The sequence below is a fragment of the Perna viridis genome, chromosome 1 (assembly GCF_037379345.1).
Source record: "Perna viridis isolate PV_CMFRI_1.1 ecotype Kerala chromosome 1, ASM3737934v1, whole genome shotgun sequence".
In the NCBI taxonomy this organism is placed as follows: domain Eukaryota; kingdom Metazoa; phylum Mollusca; class Bivalvia; order Mytilida; family Mytilidae; genus Perna; species Perna viridis.
In genome coordinates, this window is record NC_142445.1 from 1,922,115 (window position 1) to 1,942,706 (window position 20,592).

Sequence of the window (20,592 nt, forward strand, 5' to 3'; positions counted from 1 at the left end):
ATAAAATTTTCAAAATAAGACCAAACATGAAAAGAGTTGATTTTTTTTTTTGGAGTGTGGTCCCTTTGACCCCTTTATAACAATTAATGATGGAAGTGGAATTCTACTAGTATTTGTGGTGATGAATAAGAGACAACCTTTCTGCCATATTAAAGGTGACCAATCATTTTTAATGGAGTATCCGAATTATACAAGGTCAAGGTCAACTAAACCAAGTGTGCCAAATGCCACTTCAAGTCTTTTCTGACGAAGAATAAAAACAGACAATATATTAATGCAGGCCTTTTCTCTTGTAATTACAGGAAAACAATAAAAAGGCTACAAACTGAACTTTCTCCTTATAGAGTATAACTATAGATAGACAGAACTCTACATAAACAAAAATTGACCTACCTGAACTTGACCCAGGTTCTTCAGGTAACAATATCAAATTATCCATACAGTTTCTGCCCAAGCAATTTTAGACAAAATATTTCAGAATTCACATATTCTGCATAAAATATTTAATCAATTAGAAATACACTACCTGAATTAGTATCCATAGTAGAATCAAGAGAACTCCTCCACACCATGCTTTCTGTATGTGTTCTATTTTTGGAATCCCCCTATACTTCTCCAATTTTATTTTTCCTTTATAAATTTTATATTTGGTATCAGTCCTTCCTTATATTTCCAATTTTACTTATTTTTCAGAGAGAAATATTTTTAATTAGTAACCAGAGACTAATTATAGAGAATTAGCCAATGGGAAGAAGAAACATTGTAAATGTAAGTTATTTTGACAAATTTGATTTCATAGTTGCAATCTACATGTTTTTACGACATTAAACTTTCCATGCCAATCCCCATGACAACATCGTCACCAGATTCAGTGACAATAACACTAAGATGTGATAATTAAGTGAGTGTTTGTAGACACATGTTCACTACATCGTCTTCCCTGATTCAAATTAAAGACAACATTTCCATGTAAACAGACAATTACATTAACAAGCATAATAAGGTGAGGATTTCAATTTCTTTCACAATAATTACAGCTTCAACATGATCAAAGACAATATTTTACACCAACACAAAAACTATAAACATGGTAGCCTATGTAGTGAAATAATCAGTTCCTATCATGATAAATGTGTATAAAGTCTGGCCTTAAAAATATTCAATCTTTTTTGGCTAAAATTGGCCCCACTTTTAAGAAAGGTATAGATTTCATTATCAAATTAGGTTAATTGCCAGAAGTTTCTAAAACAAGTATTGATACCCTGTAAAAATGGAAGCAAACTGAAATAATTAATTTTTTGTAAAATGAAATCATTATTTGATACAGTAAAGACAAGACCAGTGACTGAAAATGACTGATCTCATCTCCTCATGGTCATGACATCTATCAGCTCCATGATGGATGAAGAAAGACAACTCAAAGCAAACAAAGCAGTGAAATGCATATAATACTCCCACACACCCCTTTTTTCAGGTTTGAATCAATGAATAAAATCCCTTAATCATTTATAAATAAAGTCTGATAATTTCTAATTTAATAAGCATTAAAAGAGACCTTATATGTCAAACAAAGTTTCTATAAAATTCATGAATTTTTAGTTATTGTCCAATTAAGTGTGAAAGTAAGACAGATGGATTGGCATCATGAGAATGAAAAGGCAAGCTTATAAAAACAGGAAAACATTGAAACTGTGCTCCCCGGTGGGTAACAACCAATTTTTAAATCTCATGTGAATATCAGATACCAAATATCTCAAGTCTTACGTATAAAGGTTTACACTGTAATAAAGGATAAAACACATCTTGACATTAATTAATTGAGAAGTTATTTATTTGTCATATACTGGAACTTTACTTTATCTAGGGACCTATCATAGGGTAAAGACATATAGGGTGATCAGGTTTGATTCATTCAAGTTAGGAAAATAGCAGTATCAATTACTGTACTGTACATCAAAGAAATAAGCAATGGTCAAATACTACAGGGAATATATGGAAAGAAACAAATGAGCGAAGACATCCTTAAAAAAGTTCAAGATAGAAAAAAATGAAAGGTTCTAATAGTAGTATGGGACAAAAAAAATTTAAACCCACAAACTTAATAAACCATTCTATATCTGCTATCATAAACACCAATCTAAGTTAAATTGTTAGTAAAAATCGTGACAGCTTAGCAGTGATATTAGAAGTATTAGTACTTCCATGGTTGTCATGCTATCTATTTAGATCACAACTTTAAAGTCACCAATGCTACATCATTATGATCAGTTACAATCATTGACAACAGTGAGTGAATGTGGCAAATCCTTTAAGCAAATATCTAAAGCTGAACACATCTACATATTCTAAGTGTCGGTGCAAAAATTCCTTCACTAAACCACACAATTCTAGGTGAACTGGCAACATAGAACAGAAAATGACTGAAAATCTAAATAAAACAGAAAATAGCTGCAAAAACTTGAAAACATAAGAAGGTAATCCAAAGGGGCATAACTCTACAAGCTGTCATGAAATGTGACAATTAGAATCTGATCAGGAGTTATCTATCTTGACTAAGTCAGTTAAAATGATGAAAGCATTGCTGATATACATGCATACATTATGTTAACAAAGCAGTGTGTACAACCAACACATCTACTATCTAATTACTTGTTATTATTTTAAATAAAATGCAATGAAATAAATCTAGCCCGAACTCTGAAACTTTTTTTTAATATTAATTGATGAAATTGCTGAAAACAGAAAAAGATTGTACACTATGGCAAACTGACATTTTTCAATGATGTAGCAAAATAGCAAATTATTTGGTGTTCAAATTACAAAATAAAATAAAAAATTTCTAACTATTAGCAGTGAAAGATATAAAGATAATACAATAGTATTAGAAAGAATATGTTTCCAAAAAAAAACAAAAAGAAAAAGAAAACGAGTCAATGCATCATGTAGTGCTGCATGTATTCAACAATGCGAAATTATTTGTTCTCCGAATACAATCACATGCAAGACATGAAATTCCCTGGTTACAAATAAACACCTGAACTTCCTGTACATCAGAAAACTAATGGCCCCGTATCATGCACATATAAGCTAAATGTGTCACATGACAGGAAGTTGACTTACTTGAACTGTAACTATCAGTTGAAGATTGAGAAATGGATCTACTGCGTAGCTTATTTCTACCGTGGGTTAAATTATACTTGATATCCTGAAATCAAACCAATCATGTCCATAAGTTAAAATTTGAATGAATAACTTACTTGAGTCAAAACTATCTGTTGAAGAGGAGGCTGAAATGGATCGACTCAACAGACGTTTCTTGGTTGGAGTCAAAACAAACTTCACGTCCTGCAAACAAAGTAAATTATATCATCATTTGAATTATTGTCAATCTGTGTTTAAAATTATGAGTCAATATTCTGGTAATTGTTGGCAATTTTTCCAACCAACCATCTATTTTAACCCCTACTGGTCCCTTATATTTCAACTGCTGATTTTTTCATGAAGTATGAGATCAAATAAAATACTGAGCAAAGAGGAATAACTCTACTTCTTCTAATAAAAAAATTGAGGTAGTTGCACTCCTTGTTCATGTCTGGCCTGGTAACACATAGTTTATCGTTGCATAATTAATCATCAGGTAAAAATAAAAGTTACTTAAAGGTAATAGCCCTGGTTGATAGGAGTAAAGGAAATCAACAACCAAGATTATAAAATATTAAACCCGTCAAAAACAACCACTCTTCACTTTCACTTCTCTTAAAAGGATAATAATTTTGACTTAAAAGTTTGTTAAATGGTACTTTTCTAGCACAATTGATATTTGTGGGCATCAATCTGCAGTAACTAAATTTCCAATTATATTACTATACATCTTTCAAGGTAAAAAGGAGTCTATCAAATCTTCACTTGGTTACAAGAGTAGAACTTAAATTGTGTTTGCAGCAATGACTGATTATTAGACAGCTTGGTAATTCCCTGAAACATTCCTATTGATTTCAAAAGAGGAATAGAATGATAGAAAATGAATTACATTGGGACTTTATTAAGTGTAGTATTCTGAAGTTTCTGATGGGCCAGTAACATTTGGATACCAAGAAATTCATACCTTAAAACACTTTATAAAATAAATTCAGAAATTATTGTGATGTTTTCATTAATACAAAAAAATATGATTGATAATTAAAACTGGCGTTATGAAATTATGAACATGGAAACTCTCCAAAATCAAGATGGGATCTGGGAGTAGGCCACAGTATCAATGCAGTAGCCCTGTCATTAATAAGACATACTCTAACCAAGTTCTTCTGTTTGGTATCCCGAAGGCTCTACTCTATCACCAAAAATTGTTAATTAACTACAGTTATTAAAAGAATCCCTGTAAGGGGCGGTTATGTAAATTACACAAAGATAAGTCAAGACCCCCAATACCCAATTATCAATGTTCTCTACCTAAATTTATCTCTGTATTTACATTAGAACCTGAAACTATTTTTACACATGACTTCCCCTCTAATTACTAATCACAGCTTTATAAATAAATACAAATTCCAATTTTTAGTCAACCATAGAAAGTAAAAATGGTTCATGGAAAAGTATGCTTCTAAGCTTGGAAAGTTAGTTTCTAACTTCATTCTGTAAACATACTTATAAATGTTTTAAAATTCTGGAACACTCATAAAATATATTGAAAGATTAATAGGGATATCCAGTAACAAAGATCTATAAACACAGTATCATTTAAATTCAAGACTATTTATTGAGTTATAAAATAGTATATAAAAATAACTCCCATTTAGGGTATTTTTATGCTGTCATGGATAAGGGTAAGTTATGTTACAAATGCATGAAAAACTTACTACCATGACTAACCCCCTTTTTCTGGGTAAGTGCAACTCATTTTCTAAAGCCAAAAAAATTCAAATACATGTAATGTATTGTTCATAGCTTTGACATGTACATTTGTATGACCTTGAACTTTATTTGTAATGGGAAACAAAATTGAACAAAGCAAAGATATATAAATCTTTCAAGAATCTTTTAATGTACATCCTTGCATGCCTAAACCACTTCTCAATATCAATAATAACACAGACATGAAACTTTTAACTTTCTATGGTGTGCACATATTGATTTAGGATTGGTTGCGTCAGAGATAGCTAAAACCCTGAGAACAAATCCTACACTCCTTAGCATGAGGTGAATAATCTCTTGTTAGAAGTATTGATCTACTTCTGATGTTTAATGTCTGTCACTGTCTGTAAGATGCTTTTATGTGAAGTTGAAAAAAAGTATGATAGTGGTTTAGAATTTATAGCTGTAAAAGACATCTCCTGAACACAATTCCCTTCCTACTTATTAAAATTAGTAAATATCATACATATCTCCTAAGCCATAAGCCATGGGCAAAAAAAATACTGTCAAAAGTAAAAAATCTGTAAGAACTTCAATATACTAGTAAATTTCGGCGACAAATAAAGACGAAGATTATTAATAATAATACAATATACATGTATAATAAACAATATACATGTACAATAAAATTCTAAATTAAAAATAATAAAGAAAAGTGCAAAGAAGTAAGTTTGTAAGCAAAAATCAATTAAAACATGCATTATATATATATATATATATTGTATATAATATTTGTGAACATTTGCATGCAGAATTATTTTAAAAATGTCATGTATAATTTAAAACATCTATGAATAGAATAAAAGCATCAGTCTAAAGCTAAAAAAATTCTGGTCTAAAAGTTGGAAAATTATGAGTCTAGCCTATGACAATACCTTTTTTTTCTTGCCACTCTTGGCAACTAATTTCATATCCTAAAACATAAAAACCATGCATGACAAAACAAAACATTTACACACTAATGCACAAGAAGCAAATTTCAACATTTATAAAAAATCTAAAACCATGGCACGAAAAGCAGGTCAAGAAGTTTTGGTCAAGCACTCTGAAGCCTGTGAACATCATACATGTACTTTACTCTTAACATTATAAAAGATAAAATCTGGCAAATAACGAGTTCTACACATAAGTGCTGTAATGTGCAGTGCTATATTACCAAGCATAACACAGTCAAAAATAAAACTTTGGTAGTACTAATTTGTTGGTTTGAAATGGACTGTCCTTTGCAAGGCAGTACTAATGTGTTGGTTAGAACGGGGCTGTTCTGTGCACAGTAGTACTGAATTGTTGGTTAGAATAAGGCTGTTCTGTGCAATGCAGTACTGATTTGTTGGTTTGAATGGGACTGTTCTTTACAAGGTAGTACTGATTTGTTGGTTAAAATAATGCTGTTCTGTGCAACACAGTACTGATTTGTTGGCTAGAACAGGCTGTTCTGTGCAAGGTAGTACTGGATGGTTGGTTAGAATAAGGCTGTTCTGTAAAATGCAGTACTAATTTGTTGGTTAGAGTGGGGCTGTTTTGTACAAGGCAGCAGTGAATTGTAGGTTAGAATAGGGCTGTTCTGTGCAAGGTAGTACTGATTTATTATAAGATCAGTTGTTATTGATGCTGTAAGCATATAATAATACTGCAAATAAGATGTCACAATTATTTGTATTTTATGCCACCCTAGAAGTTGGGAAAACGTTAGTGAACATGTAAGAAATTATAAAATGTGTCATCAGTATTGTTCCAGACCTGACTTTGTTTTGATGAGATTATTTCATTGGAGGCCTGGACATATTATTCCCTTTAGTTGCCTAAGTTACCTCATGTGTGCCCTAATTTATTTACTGTTAGAAGCTCTCAATGGGAGGAGGGGTCCTCAGAAAAAGGGGTGCTATGACTTTATTTGCCATTTTTTGTCAATTTTACACATGAAAATGTCAAATTACCCAATAAGAAGAAAGAAACCCCCTGCCACCCCTGAATCCTCCACTGCATTGTTAGATGGGCATACAAATAGATTAGGGGCCAATAAAGCAGACTAGATTGACCAATATTTTATAATCCTTCCAAAATGAAGATTCATTGCTTTTAGGAATCTAAGAATCATTTAAACACTCATTACTGTAATGTATGGTTATATAATATCTGAATCAATAAATCACAAATGAATATAGGTCACATAATGGAGAGTAAAACAATTAGATTTCATTCCAATACTAACTGGTAACAATGCACACTGCCTGTGGCTATATAACATGGTTAAATTTTATGTTGATCGTAACCTTCATGCAACATTACAATGTTAACCAAGGACATAGCGTCATTGTCAAAGTCAACAACTATTTGTTTTATAAATACTTTATTGGGTATTAAACAATTATCCTTCTGTTAAGTTTGAGAAATGTGAAAGGTTCAATAGGAACTCTACTGTAACTTTACACACACATGGTAGATATAGATTTATTCCTTTGTGTTTAGGCTTGATAATCTAGACTATAGACTGCATTCACTGGTAAAAAATCAGAGCCAATATTTCTCAACATTTTAATATCAAAAGTTTAAGTTCAAGATTTTTGTGCAAAAATTACTACATTTTAATATTAAATACAGTGTTTTTATTTTTGGTTTGTTTGTAATTTTATAACACTAAGTAATAAATTCTCAATAGCAGTAAAATAAAACCTAATTGAACCATTTAAACATTATAATCTACTGGGTACTTACACTGTATGACATAATTTCATTCTATTTTAATCAAATTACATAAATTAAAGAGACAATTATAGATGTATTACTTGGTAGTCCTTAGTAACAAAATAATGATAGCTGGTGCCAAGGAGAGACATATGATAGATAGAACTTATGTCAGGAACAATGTAATTTCCTTATCAAATCTATATCGACTTTGATAATTTCATTATACTATCTTTCAAACATGCATCCAATAAATAATCACTCCTCATTTTGGCTTCACTTACATGATATCTTAGAAACATGAACTGGAAAATGGCCCTAATGAGTACATAAAAGTCAAAGAAAAAGTACTAAAAATTATCAACACCTCCTAGTCCTATAAACCAATCCACCAACATCCCCTAGTCCTATAAACCAATCCACCAACACCCTCTAGTCCTATAAACCAATCCATCGACACCCCCTAGTCCTATAAACCAATCCAACAACACACCCTAGTCCTATTAACCAATCCACCAACATCCCCTAGTCCTAGAAACCAATCCATCAACATCCGCTAGCCCTATGACCAATCCACCAACACCCCCTAGTCCTAAAAACAAATCCACCAACATCCCCTAGCCCTATAAACCAATCCATCAACATCTCTCTACTGTAAGTATAACAAGTACTGGGTGGTAGTGGGTAGCATGACATTTTAATGTTAAATTTCACAATGTACATGTATATGGGATGTACTGGTACACTAAATACATTTTGTACAAGTACATGTAGAAACTTTCTAACAGACCTACAATCTCTATGGATGCATGTACATGTAAACACCAATCTACTGATGTATGGTCCCATCTCTAGATACAAGTACATGTGAACACCAATCTACTAATGACCAAATACATCTGTATCATAAATGTTACATAGGAATGAATTTGACCATAAACTGACAACAAAGTGACAGCTGACCATCACATTACTGTCATCCTAATAGTAAATCATTGATATCAACAAGACACCTTCAGTAGATAACTTCAAAAACACTTAAATAAGAGTTCTTCTTAACTCATTCAGTATGTCCTCTACCTGATAATACATGTAAACCATACAAGGATGAGTAGGTATATGTCCATACATATATACCATATACAACTGTATGGATACCTGCTATTTTAGGTTACAAACCACCTCAGTGGTCTAAAGGTAACCTGTCATCCTGTTAGCTTCTCCACTAAGCACACTACATGTAGGAGATAAAGTGATGACTTAGTGGCTCAGGGTAAAAATAACCCAATCAGGCGACAGGATGTTGCTTCTGTGACATAGCATATTCAATACCTGACTCAACATTTCAGTCTTAAACTAAGCATGGTATGTTCTGATGATCAAATGTTCTAGTTCTGCACAAATATATCTGCCAATGGATGTTAACTACAATCAATCTAAAAATCTAATAGTTACTAGTAAGAGATTCTGGCATTAGAATAGGCAGTAAAATGTTAACCATGTTCACAGAAATATTTTCATTTCTCTGTTTGTATCTTGTTTTAGGGTATGTTCAAGGAAAAGAACTTCAAGTTAATATGTCAAAAATAAATAATGCAAAAACTGCTAAGTATAAGTATGTGTTTTATTTCCTTCAAAAAGTCTTGACATAAAGGAACTAAAGCCTCCCCACAACAGGCTGGTGTCTAATTGGAACTAAAGCCTCCCCACAACAGACTGGTGTCTAATTAATGGGAAGATTTACTCCTTGTTTGATATTTATGTGATGATCCACTGTCCACTGTGACTGTTTATAGAGGAACATAAGTCATATATGACAGATCTAATAAACAGATGAACCACTTGTAGATTGTGTTTATTTCAGTAAGGGAAAAACATAACCAAGCCCATATCATAAGATTAATTCCTCCATTCACTATCCTTTGTTATTTTAGAACTAAGTAATCATAACTATGTTATAAGATAAATCAGTGGTCTTCCTGGTAGAAATACCAAATATATCAGAGTTTTGCTACCAAGAACATAACTCTAAAAACAAACTGAAAACTTTTGAACCTGTCAGAGAGATTAGTGACAGTAACCTTTAATGTATGAATACTTTAAGCTGAGGGACAATCTTATGTTACATAGTGGCAGGGGACACAACTGATCTCCATATAAAACTCTACTATATAGATAGGGGTAACATCTCCATGGGCATGCTGACTAAAGGGATCTTAGCAATTATTATACGTGTTAACTGGGAAATTTCATGTCATTTTTTGATCAATTTACAGTTATTTACAAAACTGTATGAAATCTTCTTTAAAAAGAAAATATGTGTAACAATGTGTAACAGCTTCATTTACCTAATTTTTTTAGTTACCATAGTAACAGAGTGTTTTAGCCACTAACAAGAACCACAGGAGTGTATTTAAGTAAAAGTAAAATTTTATTCTTAAAAGCTCAGTGTGATTATTACATATTATATTATGCCTCTAGAAAGTCAAAACTGTCACAAGATGACCCAGGATTTCAGGTTAGAGGATGTGTAAACAAAAGTTAAAGTCCCTGCAAAGCAAAGAAAGTATGTCAGTGTTTAACTTATAAATTTAAAGGTACCATAAAAAAATGTTTACCAATTTCAGCTTGTGTATACCTGGAATGCATTTCCTTGACCCCCACCTGAATATTTATAATAAACTCAAAAGACATCACTTATAGCACAACCTACTGCTATAACAAACAATTAATGAGGTTTACATAAGACTAAGTCAGTCAAAAAGGAAGTTTCCTAGTGTCCTCTATGTATCAGTATGCATATACAATTTGTAAATTTATAAAAAAAAAAAAGCAAATGATATAGAAAACAATGACAGGACAGTACAGGCATTTTATAACTTTTAATAATGTTTGAAATTTTCATGGAATTACTTTTGTATTCTTATATTACCAATTGTGTTTACTTTAATGTGTTTTATATCTTGTGTGTATTGTATGATTGTTTGTTTATGATATACGCCAGAATATGGCAATATCATCAATAAAGAATTTGAATTTTGAACTCCCTTATCAATAGGACTATAAGCCAAATCTATTGCCCAACAATACAAACTTGGTTTCATGGATTATCTTGAAGTTGTAAATGACCTCAAATCTTTTAACAGCATTATACATGATATTGTACAGTGCATAAAACCTACAACACAAACATCCAGCAGGTTGAAAAACAAATTATGCCCTTAAGAAAAAACTGAAATGATTTTTTGTAAAGCTTTTACTTGTGTTACCATTGATGTTACCACAATGAGAAGCAGTAACATTTGGTAAAACATGTCAATTACTGTGTGACAAGTTTAACTTTGTAAGATCACTAATATTTTATAGTTACAATATCCCTTATAATATTACCTTACACAGCCATTACTTGTTTTGGAGAAATCAAACAAAAAATAATGAAAAACTTCAGCTACAAATGACTCAATATTGTATTTTGGAGGACCAGCTACAAATGACTCAATGTTGTATTCAGGAGGATCAGCTACAAATGACTCAATATTGTATTTTGGAGGACCAGCTACAAATGACTCAATGTTGTATTCAGGAGGATCAGCTACAAATGACTCAATATTGTATTCAGGAGGACCAGCTACAAATGACTAAATGTTTTATTCAGGAGGATCAGCTACAAATGACTCAATATTGTATTCAGGAGGACCAGCTACAAATGACTAAATGTTGTATTCAGGAGGACCAGCTACAAATGACTAAATGTTGTATTCAGGAGGATCAGCTACAAATGACTAAATGTTGTATTCAGGAGGACCAGCTACAAATGACTCTGTTGTATTCAGGAGGACCAGCTACAAATGACTCAATGCTGTATTCAGGAGGACCAGCTACAAATGACTCAATGTTGTATTCAGGAGGACCAGCTACAAATGACTTAATATTGTATTTTGGAGGACTATGTATGAATGACTCTGTTGTATTCAAGAGGACCAGCTACAAATGACTCAAAATTGTATTCAGGAGGACCAGCTACAAATGACTAAATGTTGTATTCAGGAGGACCAGCTACAAATGACTCAATATTGTATTTGGGAGGACCAGCTATGAATGACTAAATGTTGTATTCGGGAGGACCACGTATGAATGACTAAATGTTGTATTCCGGAGGACCATGTATGAATGACTAAATGTTGTATTCGGGAGGACCAGGTATGAATGACTAAATGTTGTATCCCGGAGGACCAGCTATGAAGGACTAAATGTTGTATTCAGGAGGACCAGCTACAAATGACTCAATATTGTATTTTGGAGGACCAGCTACAAATGACTCAATGTTGTATTCAGGAGGACCACATATGAATGACTAAATGTTGTATACCGGAGGACCACGTATGAATGACTAAATGTTGTATTCAGGAGGACCACGTATGAATGACTAAATGTTGTATTCGGGAGGACCACGTATGAATGACTAAATGTTGTATTCGGGAGGACCACGTATAAATGACTAGATGTTGTATTCGGGAGGACCAGGTATGAATGACTAAATGTTGTATTCAGGAGGACCACGAATGAATGACTAAATGTTGTATTCGGGAGGACCAGGTATGAATGACTAAATGTTGTATTCCGGAGGACCAGAATGACTAAATGTTGTATTCCGAAGGACCAGCTATGAATGACTAGAAAAAGAGAGTGCATAAAAACTGATATCTACACTTTTTTTTTAATAAAAAAAATTCTGTTTGATGATTTATATGACTATTCATGCTTTCAGTGTTTTATTTTTTAGATACCCAGTTTTGGTCTTTTATAAAATCAACATACATGTACAGTCTATAGAAAGTTTACCAGACCATGTATTTACACATCCACTGATGTACTGATGAAAGACTTACACAGAAGTAAACAAGTATTCTCAAAATGTAAAAGTTGCCCCATCAAGCATTTACTGATATCAATTTAAAATCATAAAAGGCAATTTCTGTTACAATACAACAAGTTCAAACTAAAAACAAATGGTGTAAGGATATTTCCTGGAATGGCAATATCTGATAAAGATCTAGCTACATGATCACTATGATCAGAACCTATATGGTTTGTTTCATGTTCTTTTATTCAATTAGACATAAATATCATCAGCAGGGCCTTAATCAATACCAGTTTTTTAAGCTACTACCACATGTTTCTCCTTTACTGACTTCCCTTGTCATTTACATGTATGTCTTCCTTTTTTGTATTTTGCCAAAAGATGTGGTTAAGAATTACACTATGATACAAAGAAATGTGAAGTTAAATATTTGTCTCCATTTCATCATACTACATGTAATCAAACAAACATCTATTGTTACTGTCCAAACATTTATAAACTACATTAAATCATACATCCATTGTTAATTCCATTCAAAGTGATCTTTCCTTCCTCTCTCAGACAAAATAAGATCATTTAATTGTGACTTAACAACATTAAATTTTTCACCATTATATACCAATAAAACCAAATAAGAGACCTTACCGGGAAGGATTTCTCTAGTTCTACAACAAAACTGTTCTTCTTTGACTCCATGTTACAAGAGATTTCAGACCTAAATGAAAGTCCTTACAGTTACTTCTCAGTTTGGGTAATTAATTTGCTGGAGGGAAACATCACCAATGTACATGGAGTTAGTAGAAACATGTACTGTACACTTGAAAGGCTATTAATTTTGTAAACAAGTAAATAATGGTGTCATCTTGCAATTGACATAAATCTTAGTAGGAAAAGAAAATGTTTTTCATCCCTTGTCAACAGAATTGTACCCTGATAACACTTTCAGTATGAATTATCTCCCTTTTTGAAAATAGAACCAATCAGGACCTTTCTAAGGTTTTAACATCTCAATGCATTATTGTACATCTACAATCCTGAGATTGAATTTAAAACCATTCTGCAGGGGTTCAAATTAGTGTAGGTCCAAGGTCCAGCACAGTCAATTTCTAGCCTAGGGTCTTGGAATAGCATTCACTTAGGTTTTGGATGCTCAATCCTTTTCACAGATACTTTTAAGAGGACTTTTGGTTTTTCTGAAGCCAAGAAATTATTTAGAACTTGGAAAAGTCCAGGAGTGCTCTTCACAAAAAATGGTAAGCGTAAAATTAGTTGTAAGTTCTATCATCATAATAAATCAAGTATTTTGAAGTCATCTTATGATGAATTTTACACATGGAACTATAAGTGTTTTATATCATCTCACTCTAATCAATTTCACATGGAATTTGTATAAGTTCTCACAGAATAATACGCTAAAATGGAAAAAAAACTTTTTAATTCACACAATAAGAACAAGGAATTGTAACTGATCTATGAAAGGATTAGTATTGTTATTAAAAAACCCAATATTTTAATATAATCTTAAGAAGACTGTTTCTGAAAACTCAATGACTGAACTATAGCATACTAACTGTCAAGAATTCCCAGCCTAATAAATATGGTTAGTAAGGATAGAGGAATGACAGCTTACTTGATAATGTATCTATTAGTATCAATCAAGGCCAGGCTGTGTTTACACATGTATATCAAAACATAGGCTGTGTTCATGTTCTCTGAGCAAAACCATGTTTATGTTCTCAGAACCAGGCTGTGTTTATGTCCTCAGAACCAGGCTTTGTTTATGTTCTCAGAACATGGCCGTGTTTAAGTTCTCAGAACCAGGCTGTGTTTATCTCCTCAGAACAAGGCTGTGATTATCTCCTCAGAACCAGGCTGTGTTTATGTCCTCAGAACCAGGCTTTGTTTATGTTCTCAGAACATGGCCATGTTTAAGTTCTCAGAACAAGGCTGTGTTTATGTCCTCAGAACAAGGCTGTGTTTATGTCCTCAGAACCAGGCTGTGTTTATCTCCTCAGAACAAGGCTGTGTTTATGTCCTCAGAACAAGGCTGTGTTTATGTCTTCAAAACAAGGATGTGTTTATGTCCTCAGAACAAGGCTGTGTTTATGTCTTCAGAACAAGGCTGTGTTTATGTCCTCAGAACAAGGCTGTGTTTATGTCCTCAGAACCAGGCTGTGTTTATGTCTTCAGAACAAGGCTGTGTTTATGTCCTCAGAACAAGGCTGTGTTTATGTCTTCAGAACAAGGCTGTGTTTATGTCCTCAGAAACAGGCTGTGTTTATGTCATCAGAACCAGGATGTATTTCACAGAGACTTTGTTCATGTTCTCAGAACTAGTCTATGTAAATGATTTCAGAACAAGGCTGTGTTTAAATGTATGTGTGTACATGTACATGCCCTCCACAGGGGCATTATAAATGCTGGGAGTGTAGTATACATTTCCTGCAGAGAGGCACGATAAAGGCTGGGAATGTTGTATACAGGTCCTACAAAGAGGCACTATAAAGGCTAGGAATGAAGTATACAGGTCCTGCACAGAGGCACTATAAAGGCTCGGAGTGTAGTATAAAGGTCCTGTACATATCCACTATAAAGGCTGTGAGTGTAGTATACATGTCCTATACAGAAGCATTATAAAGGATGGTAGTGTAGTATACATGTCCTCCACAGTGGCACCATAATGGCTGGGAGTGTAGTATACAGGTCCTGCACAGAGGCAATATAAAGGCTGGGAATTTAATATACATGTACATGCCCTGTACAGAGGCACTATATAGGCTGGGAGTGAAGTATACAGGTCCTGCATAGAGGCACTATAAAGACTGGAAGTGTTGTATACAAGTCCTGCACAGAGAAGATTGGAGAATGTAGAGTAATGGGACCAAATACTGTCTTGACTTTTCTAAAGAATATTTAAAAAAAAAACTTGTATATTCCAGAGAACTAAAAATCAACGAAGTGTTGACTCATAATATGAAGACCCTTTGTTCACAATTTCTCTCTGACCATCAAAACATACAAGTTCCTTGATAAATGTGGTTACCTAATGGCAAAGATTAATAGAGGCTATGACAGGATGTCATCTCTGATGATAAAGACAAAAGACAATTGCCAGGATGATGTATAAGCATTTAACACTTGAGACTATCCTAAAATAGAACAGAGCTTTTAACACCTTAAACAAAATAATGTGTCATGGCACTCAGTTTACGTTTTATGTTTGGATTTAGGAATAAAAGAAAGAGTTTATAGAAGCTGGACAAGGTTTGGGGAACAGGCAGTGTTGACCTCCTAACAATTGTAATTCTACATCTTTTGATCTTATCAAACAAACATCTATTGTTACTCAAAACTACATATGTATTATTATTATACATCAAATAATCCAGAAAATTAGCTACAGTTATCTACCATATCTACGATATCCTTTTACAGTTTTATATAATTGCAAGATATTATGGTCAATATACAGGTAAAGTGTGATAAAATTCTGTAAAGAAATGGGCAAACAATTAGATCATACAATGCTTACTCCTAAACTCACCTCTCTAGCATAAATAGTTGTAAACTATCAGACAATGAGAAGAAGCCAAGTTTATAATAACCTTGGAATGAAATCTATCAGATATGTTTACACATTTTACAATACAAGGTTGAACCAAATGATGATACTTGGCATCCCTACAAACCATTTTATACAGCTGATAAAGTGTTGATTAATTCTCCATCACCCTGTTAATCACATCAGATTATGTAAGGTTTTCTGGTTATTCTAAGCTTGTCAGTAGAATCCATACCCACATTACTTGGAGCCAGTTTGATACTTTAATGAAGTAATATGACAACTAAGAATCCACAGAAATGTTTTAAGGAAAGAGAGAGTTAAAACATAACAAGACAATAACATTGTATGGATCTAATTCTGAATCTAATCATTGCTATCTTTAACTTCACAGTGCTTTTTAACTGCCTCTTTTATAAAAAAAAAAATTGTACTCGAAAACATCATCCTGAACTGACCTTTTCTATTTCAATGACAGCTGCAGAAGGCCGTCGAGTTCGGCTTAGCATTGGTTGTAGTTGACTAGAACTCATGATTAAATGGAAACTAAAATCCAAAACTTAAAAAACAGTTCTAATCCTTCAAAAAGTCTTCTTAATATGTATAACCCAGGTTGATGTTCAACTGTCTTCTTCAAAAGTCAAGGTGAAAATGAATAAAATTGAAGTAACGGAAATGTTAATTATATCAAAGCTTAACCTCAAGGAATACAACCAAAATTATTAATTATACACAAGGTGTAAAAATGACAAGCGACAAGACACATTTGATATACATGAATATCAAATGAATAATTCGGGCAAACTTCGATTAAATTTAAATATACACTGATGCAAAAAGATAAGGATTACAAAATGATGTGACATTAGATGACTTTTACTTTCAGGTGTGTTATGAAGGTAACTTATAAGAAGTTAATGCCATGGAGACAACACGTAGTCACCTACACAAATCCATCCAAGGATTACAAATCAGACTCCAATAGAGTGGAAACACTACCTAGCTTGGTAAAAGGGATTTTAACAACCATGGAACTCTGAACAGCAAGGAGTATACCTAAAAGTGAGTACTAACTATACAACAGAAAATATCAGTATACTACAGACTTTTGTTTTTTTAGATTCATATTGTACAACATCTAAATTAATTCCTGTAAACCCTTTATAAATGATACTCTAATTTCAATGGGCCATTCTTTAACAATTTTTTGTAAAAAATTCTGATTTAAACACTGAAAAAGTATCGAAATTAAGCTTATTATATCTTAATGTTAACTTAAAAATTCCAATTTGGGAAAACTTTTAGATATTTTTAAAACTTATTTACCTCTAAAAAGAGAAAAAATTAAAGCTTTTAAAAGGAAAATTAAAGGTGGCAGAACCTTAACATAAAAGGATAAGGCAGTTATCTCCCCATGAATTTGAAACAGTAGAAACTTACACATGTATGATGTACTTGTAAAGCACAGTGCTTATACTGCATTTCAAATAAAACAATGGTAATTTCAGATACATGTAACATGGTGCTGAAAATTATAACAGTGATATAAAAAGCTTGACTAGAGGGAACATTAGGTTTATCATCATAAACTATACGAACTGCATTCACTTCACATTCACAGTTGACCAATAACTCGTTTACTATCTCTATGGAGGAATTTTTTTCATATCTACACCAAATTAAAACAAAATTAATTTAAAAAAAAACATTGGAGCTTAAGAGAATACCAATACGATGTTGATATCTGATGATGATAGAAAGGAAATAAAATGTTTTAGTTTTAACTAATTAAACAAATAGAACAATTATTTTTTACCTGGACCACGTGTAAAATGAATTTTAAAGCACTGAACATAAATTATATTTGAATAGATATGAGGAGATGAAAGTCAATTTCCATTACAAGGTATTCTTAAAATAAACACTTAAAAGAACTTTCTATAATGGTACATGTACATACATCTACATCCCGAACAAGCAAAAAGTTTTTACCAACATAGAATTCCCATCAATTTGGAAGAGAAATATTATGGAAAATTCTCCCAAGAATATATACATTCAGTCAAAATTATAAAATCCATCCAGCAATCTTAAGATATTGTACAGCATTGTACAACATATTATAGTAATACAAAGACTATGGTAATAAAAAAATTATTTAACTTTATACAGAACTTACATCAGTGACCAAAAAGAAATAAATAAAATGAAAATATTGACCTAATGTACACATGTATGTACATAGGCATAAATTACAAGTACATTTTTCTGTAATAGGTGATTTTTTTTTTGGTTTATACCACCTTAATAAATAAGGGAAAAAATTATTGATGTACATGTATGTATGTAAAATACAATTATATTTTAGCATGCCATACTTGTAAATTTTTTTGCATGACTACATTATCTGGAAGCAGAAAAGTCTTTTTCACTTTTCATTCAGTACTCTGCTTATTACACATTATAACTTTCACTGTAGTATTTGAGAGTTAAGCTTTCTATACAAGTATCACTTACTTTGTAAAATAAATAACCTTTCGTACCTAGCTTTAATAGCACTGACAATCATAAATCATTTGTTCAGGACTTTCATCAGTCTTCTATCACATAAAACAAGAAGGGCAGTTCAATGTCAAATAGTTTTTGTTTGAGGTTTTTTTTGACAAAACAAATATATCAATGTTAAATTTCCTTGAATTTGGTCATCCAAAAAACTGACATCCAGGAATTCAGTGAAACATTTATATTGTAGGATAAAAGGCTAAAATTTTAATGTACAATGTACTTAACTAAGATCATAAGAATACACTTTATACATTTTTGATGACAATATGATTTATACTTTTTGTACAAATGTTATTTAACCTTTAACATTTCAAATTATGTAGATCTAAAAATAGGTCTTTAAATTAGTCAATAATTTTGATTAAATCTTTAATATTTTACTGAAGGGCAGAGGAAAAATGGTGCTTCTTTCTTCTGGACAGTAGAATCTATATATGCACATTAATTTAACCCTACTCTGCTAAACCAGAAAATGTCATATATTGTACATGTATGTAGGCATGCTACATGTTTTTTGTAGGTGTGTACATTGTATTCAAACAATATCAATGGACACCTTCATCTATTTGAGAAAAGATGACATAAGAAAAATCATAATTAAAACTTGGGAAAACTAAACTTAAGTAAAACATTACACACATACAGTAGTTATTTACATGCAAGGGACTAAACCAAAAATAACAAACTTTTCTTAAAGAAAATCTTGCAGTTTCCAATCAAAAATGTATGTTTGTGCAACCTACTTAGTCTAAACCAAAACAACTATTTATATACACGTAAATGACCACTTTAAGAACTTGTTAAAACTGTAGTATGAATTTAGGTTTATGTTTAAAACAAACCTTAATTCATACCATAGATTATATCATACCAAAAAGTGTGTACAAATAGTGAACTCTACAATCATATTTATTTAATTGCACACTTAAAAAATCTATTTAGATTTAATTTGGTTATTAAAAATTAAAAAATCTTAACAGTTGTCTATAGCATGAATTAAAAATTTGGTGAGTTCTTATTTGATAATATTAGTTCAATAATGTCAACTCTCTGGCAATTCATGTGCAATTCACATATTTTAAAGTTGATTTGGTGGCAATTTCCTTTTACCTTTCAAAACATTTGCATCTAGAATGTTTGGCAGCCATGTTAGTTACTAGCAATATACATTTGTAGTGTGCATTAGATTTAAATGAAAATAATTGTATGCAATGGAAGATGTTCTAATGCCATTCTTGCTTTAGAAAATGTATGTTCCAGACTACTAGTAGTAGTATTTTTAATTGCTTGTAACTAATGAAGATAAACAAAAAATAACTTGATAAATTTGCTGTTGACAATTCCACCAGTGCTTTTGAAACAAAGATGCATTTATGTAGAACAAATTAATTCCTTACATTAATTTTACATTGAAAATATCAATTTGATAAAATAAAATAAAATTCGTGCTTTGCTTAAGTTCACAAAAAAGTTTCTAGGGTGACCTCTCAACTTTAGCAAAACATAAACAAAGTCAATATCTCCACAACATACAAAAACTGACAGTTTTTCCACGTGTTCAGCAAATTTAGAAGAGCGATCAGCCCTAATTAACTAATTTATATAAATACCCTAGTAGATCTTTCCGTTTCTGACAGTTTTTTCTCGAATTTTAGTCCAGGATTGGGCTTCATAGCCAATATTCCAGCAGAATCATTCCTTCCCCCTCCATTCATGTCTTCCGACATTTTGGCATTGAGTAATCACGTGATATGTTACTAAAAATATTCTTCTTACCCACGTGGCAAATGGTATACATTTTTGTGCGGGAAATTTAAACTAGAAAATCTTACAAAAATAATAATAATACGTATAATTCGTTCCCCACCATATTTACCTGTAGTCCTACACTAATATCTAATTATATTTACTGAAAACCTGAATGCACATGTCGTAGATCCCTCCTACTACAGGAACGTCGCTGTTCCAGTCCGAAAACGGCGTTGTAATTTAATTTGATGGAGGGCTA

General features: G+C 32.1%; 1 protein-coding gene and 1 long non-coding RNA gene across 14 annotated transcripts in view; one reads left to right on the plus strand and one right to left on the minus strand.

Annotated features, from left to right (window-relative positions):
• LOC148626811 (adenosylhomocysteinase-like 1) overlaps positions 1–20,320 on the minus strand; it is a 72,075-nt gene extending 51,755 nt beyond the window's left edge. The window contains exons 1-3 of one of the 8 annotated variants that reach the window (XM_088541107.1): positions 20,195–20,320; positions 5,787–5,825; positions 3,121–3,205 (exon numbers count right to left, since the gene is read on the minus strand). In XM_088541107.1, coding sequence (XP_088397233.1) covers positions 3,121–3,205; positions 5,787–5,825; positions 20,195–20,311 — 241 coding nt within the window. In that variant the 5' untranslated portion in view covers positions 20,312–20,320. Of the gene's footprint in view, positions 1–3,120; positions 3,206–3,257; positions 3,346–5,786; positions 5,826–13,102; positions 13,169–16,477; positions 16,634–20,194 lie in introns of those variants that run through there. The other 7 variants (XM_088541037.1, XM_088541436.1, XM_088541293.1 and 4 more) reach the window with 7 other exon arrangements.
• Positions 1–20,592, plus strand: part of LOC148626812 (uncharacterized) — a 39,064-nt gene that overhangs the window by 8,717 nt on the left and 9,755 nt on the right. For 4 of the 6 annotated variants that reach the window (XR_015914728.1, XR_015914739.1, XR_015914732.1 and 1 more), the window contains 3 exons: positions 303–417; positions 694–768; positions 16,906–17,081. This is a non-coding gene — a long non-coding RNA (uncharacterized LOC148626812). The remainder of the gene's footprint in view (positions 1–302; positions 418–693; positions 769–16,905; positions 17,082–20,592) is intronic. The other 2 variants (XR_015914721.1, XR_015914753.1) reach the window with 1 other exon arrangement.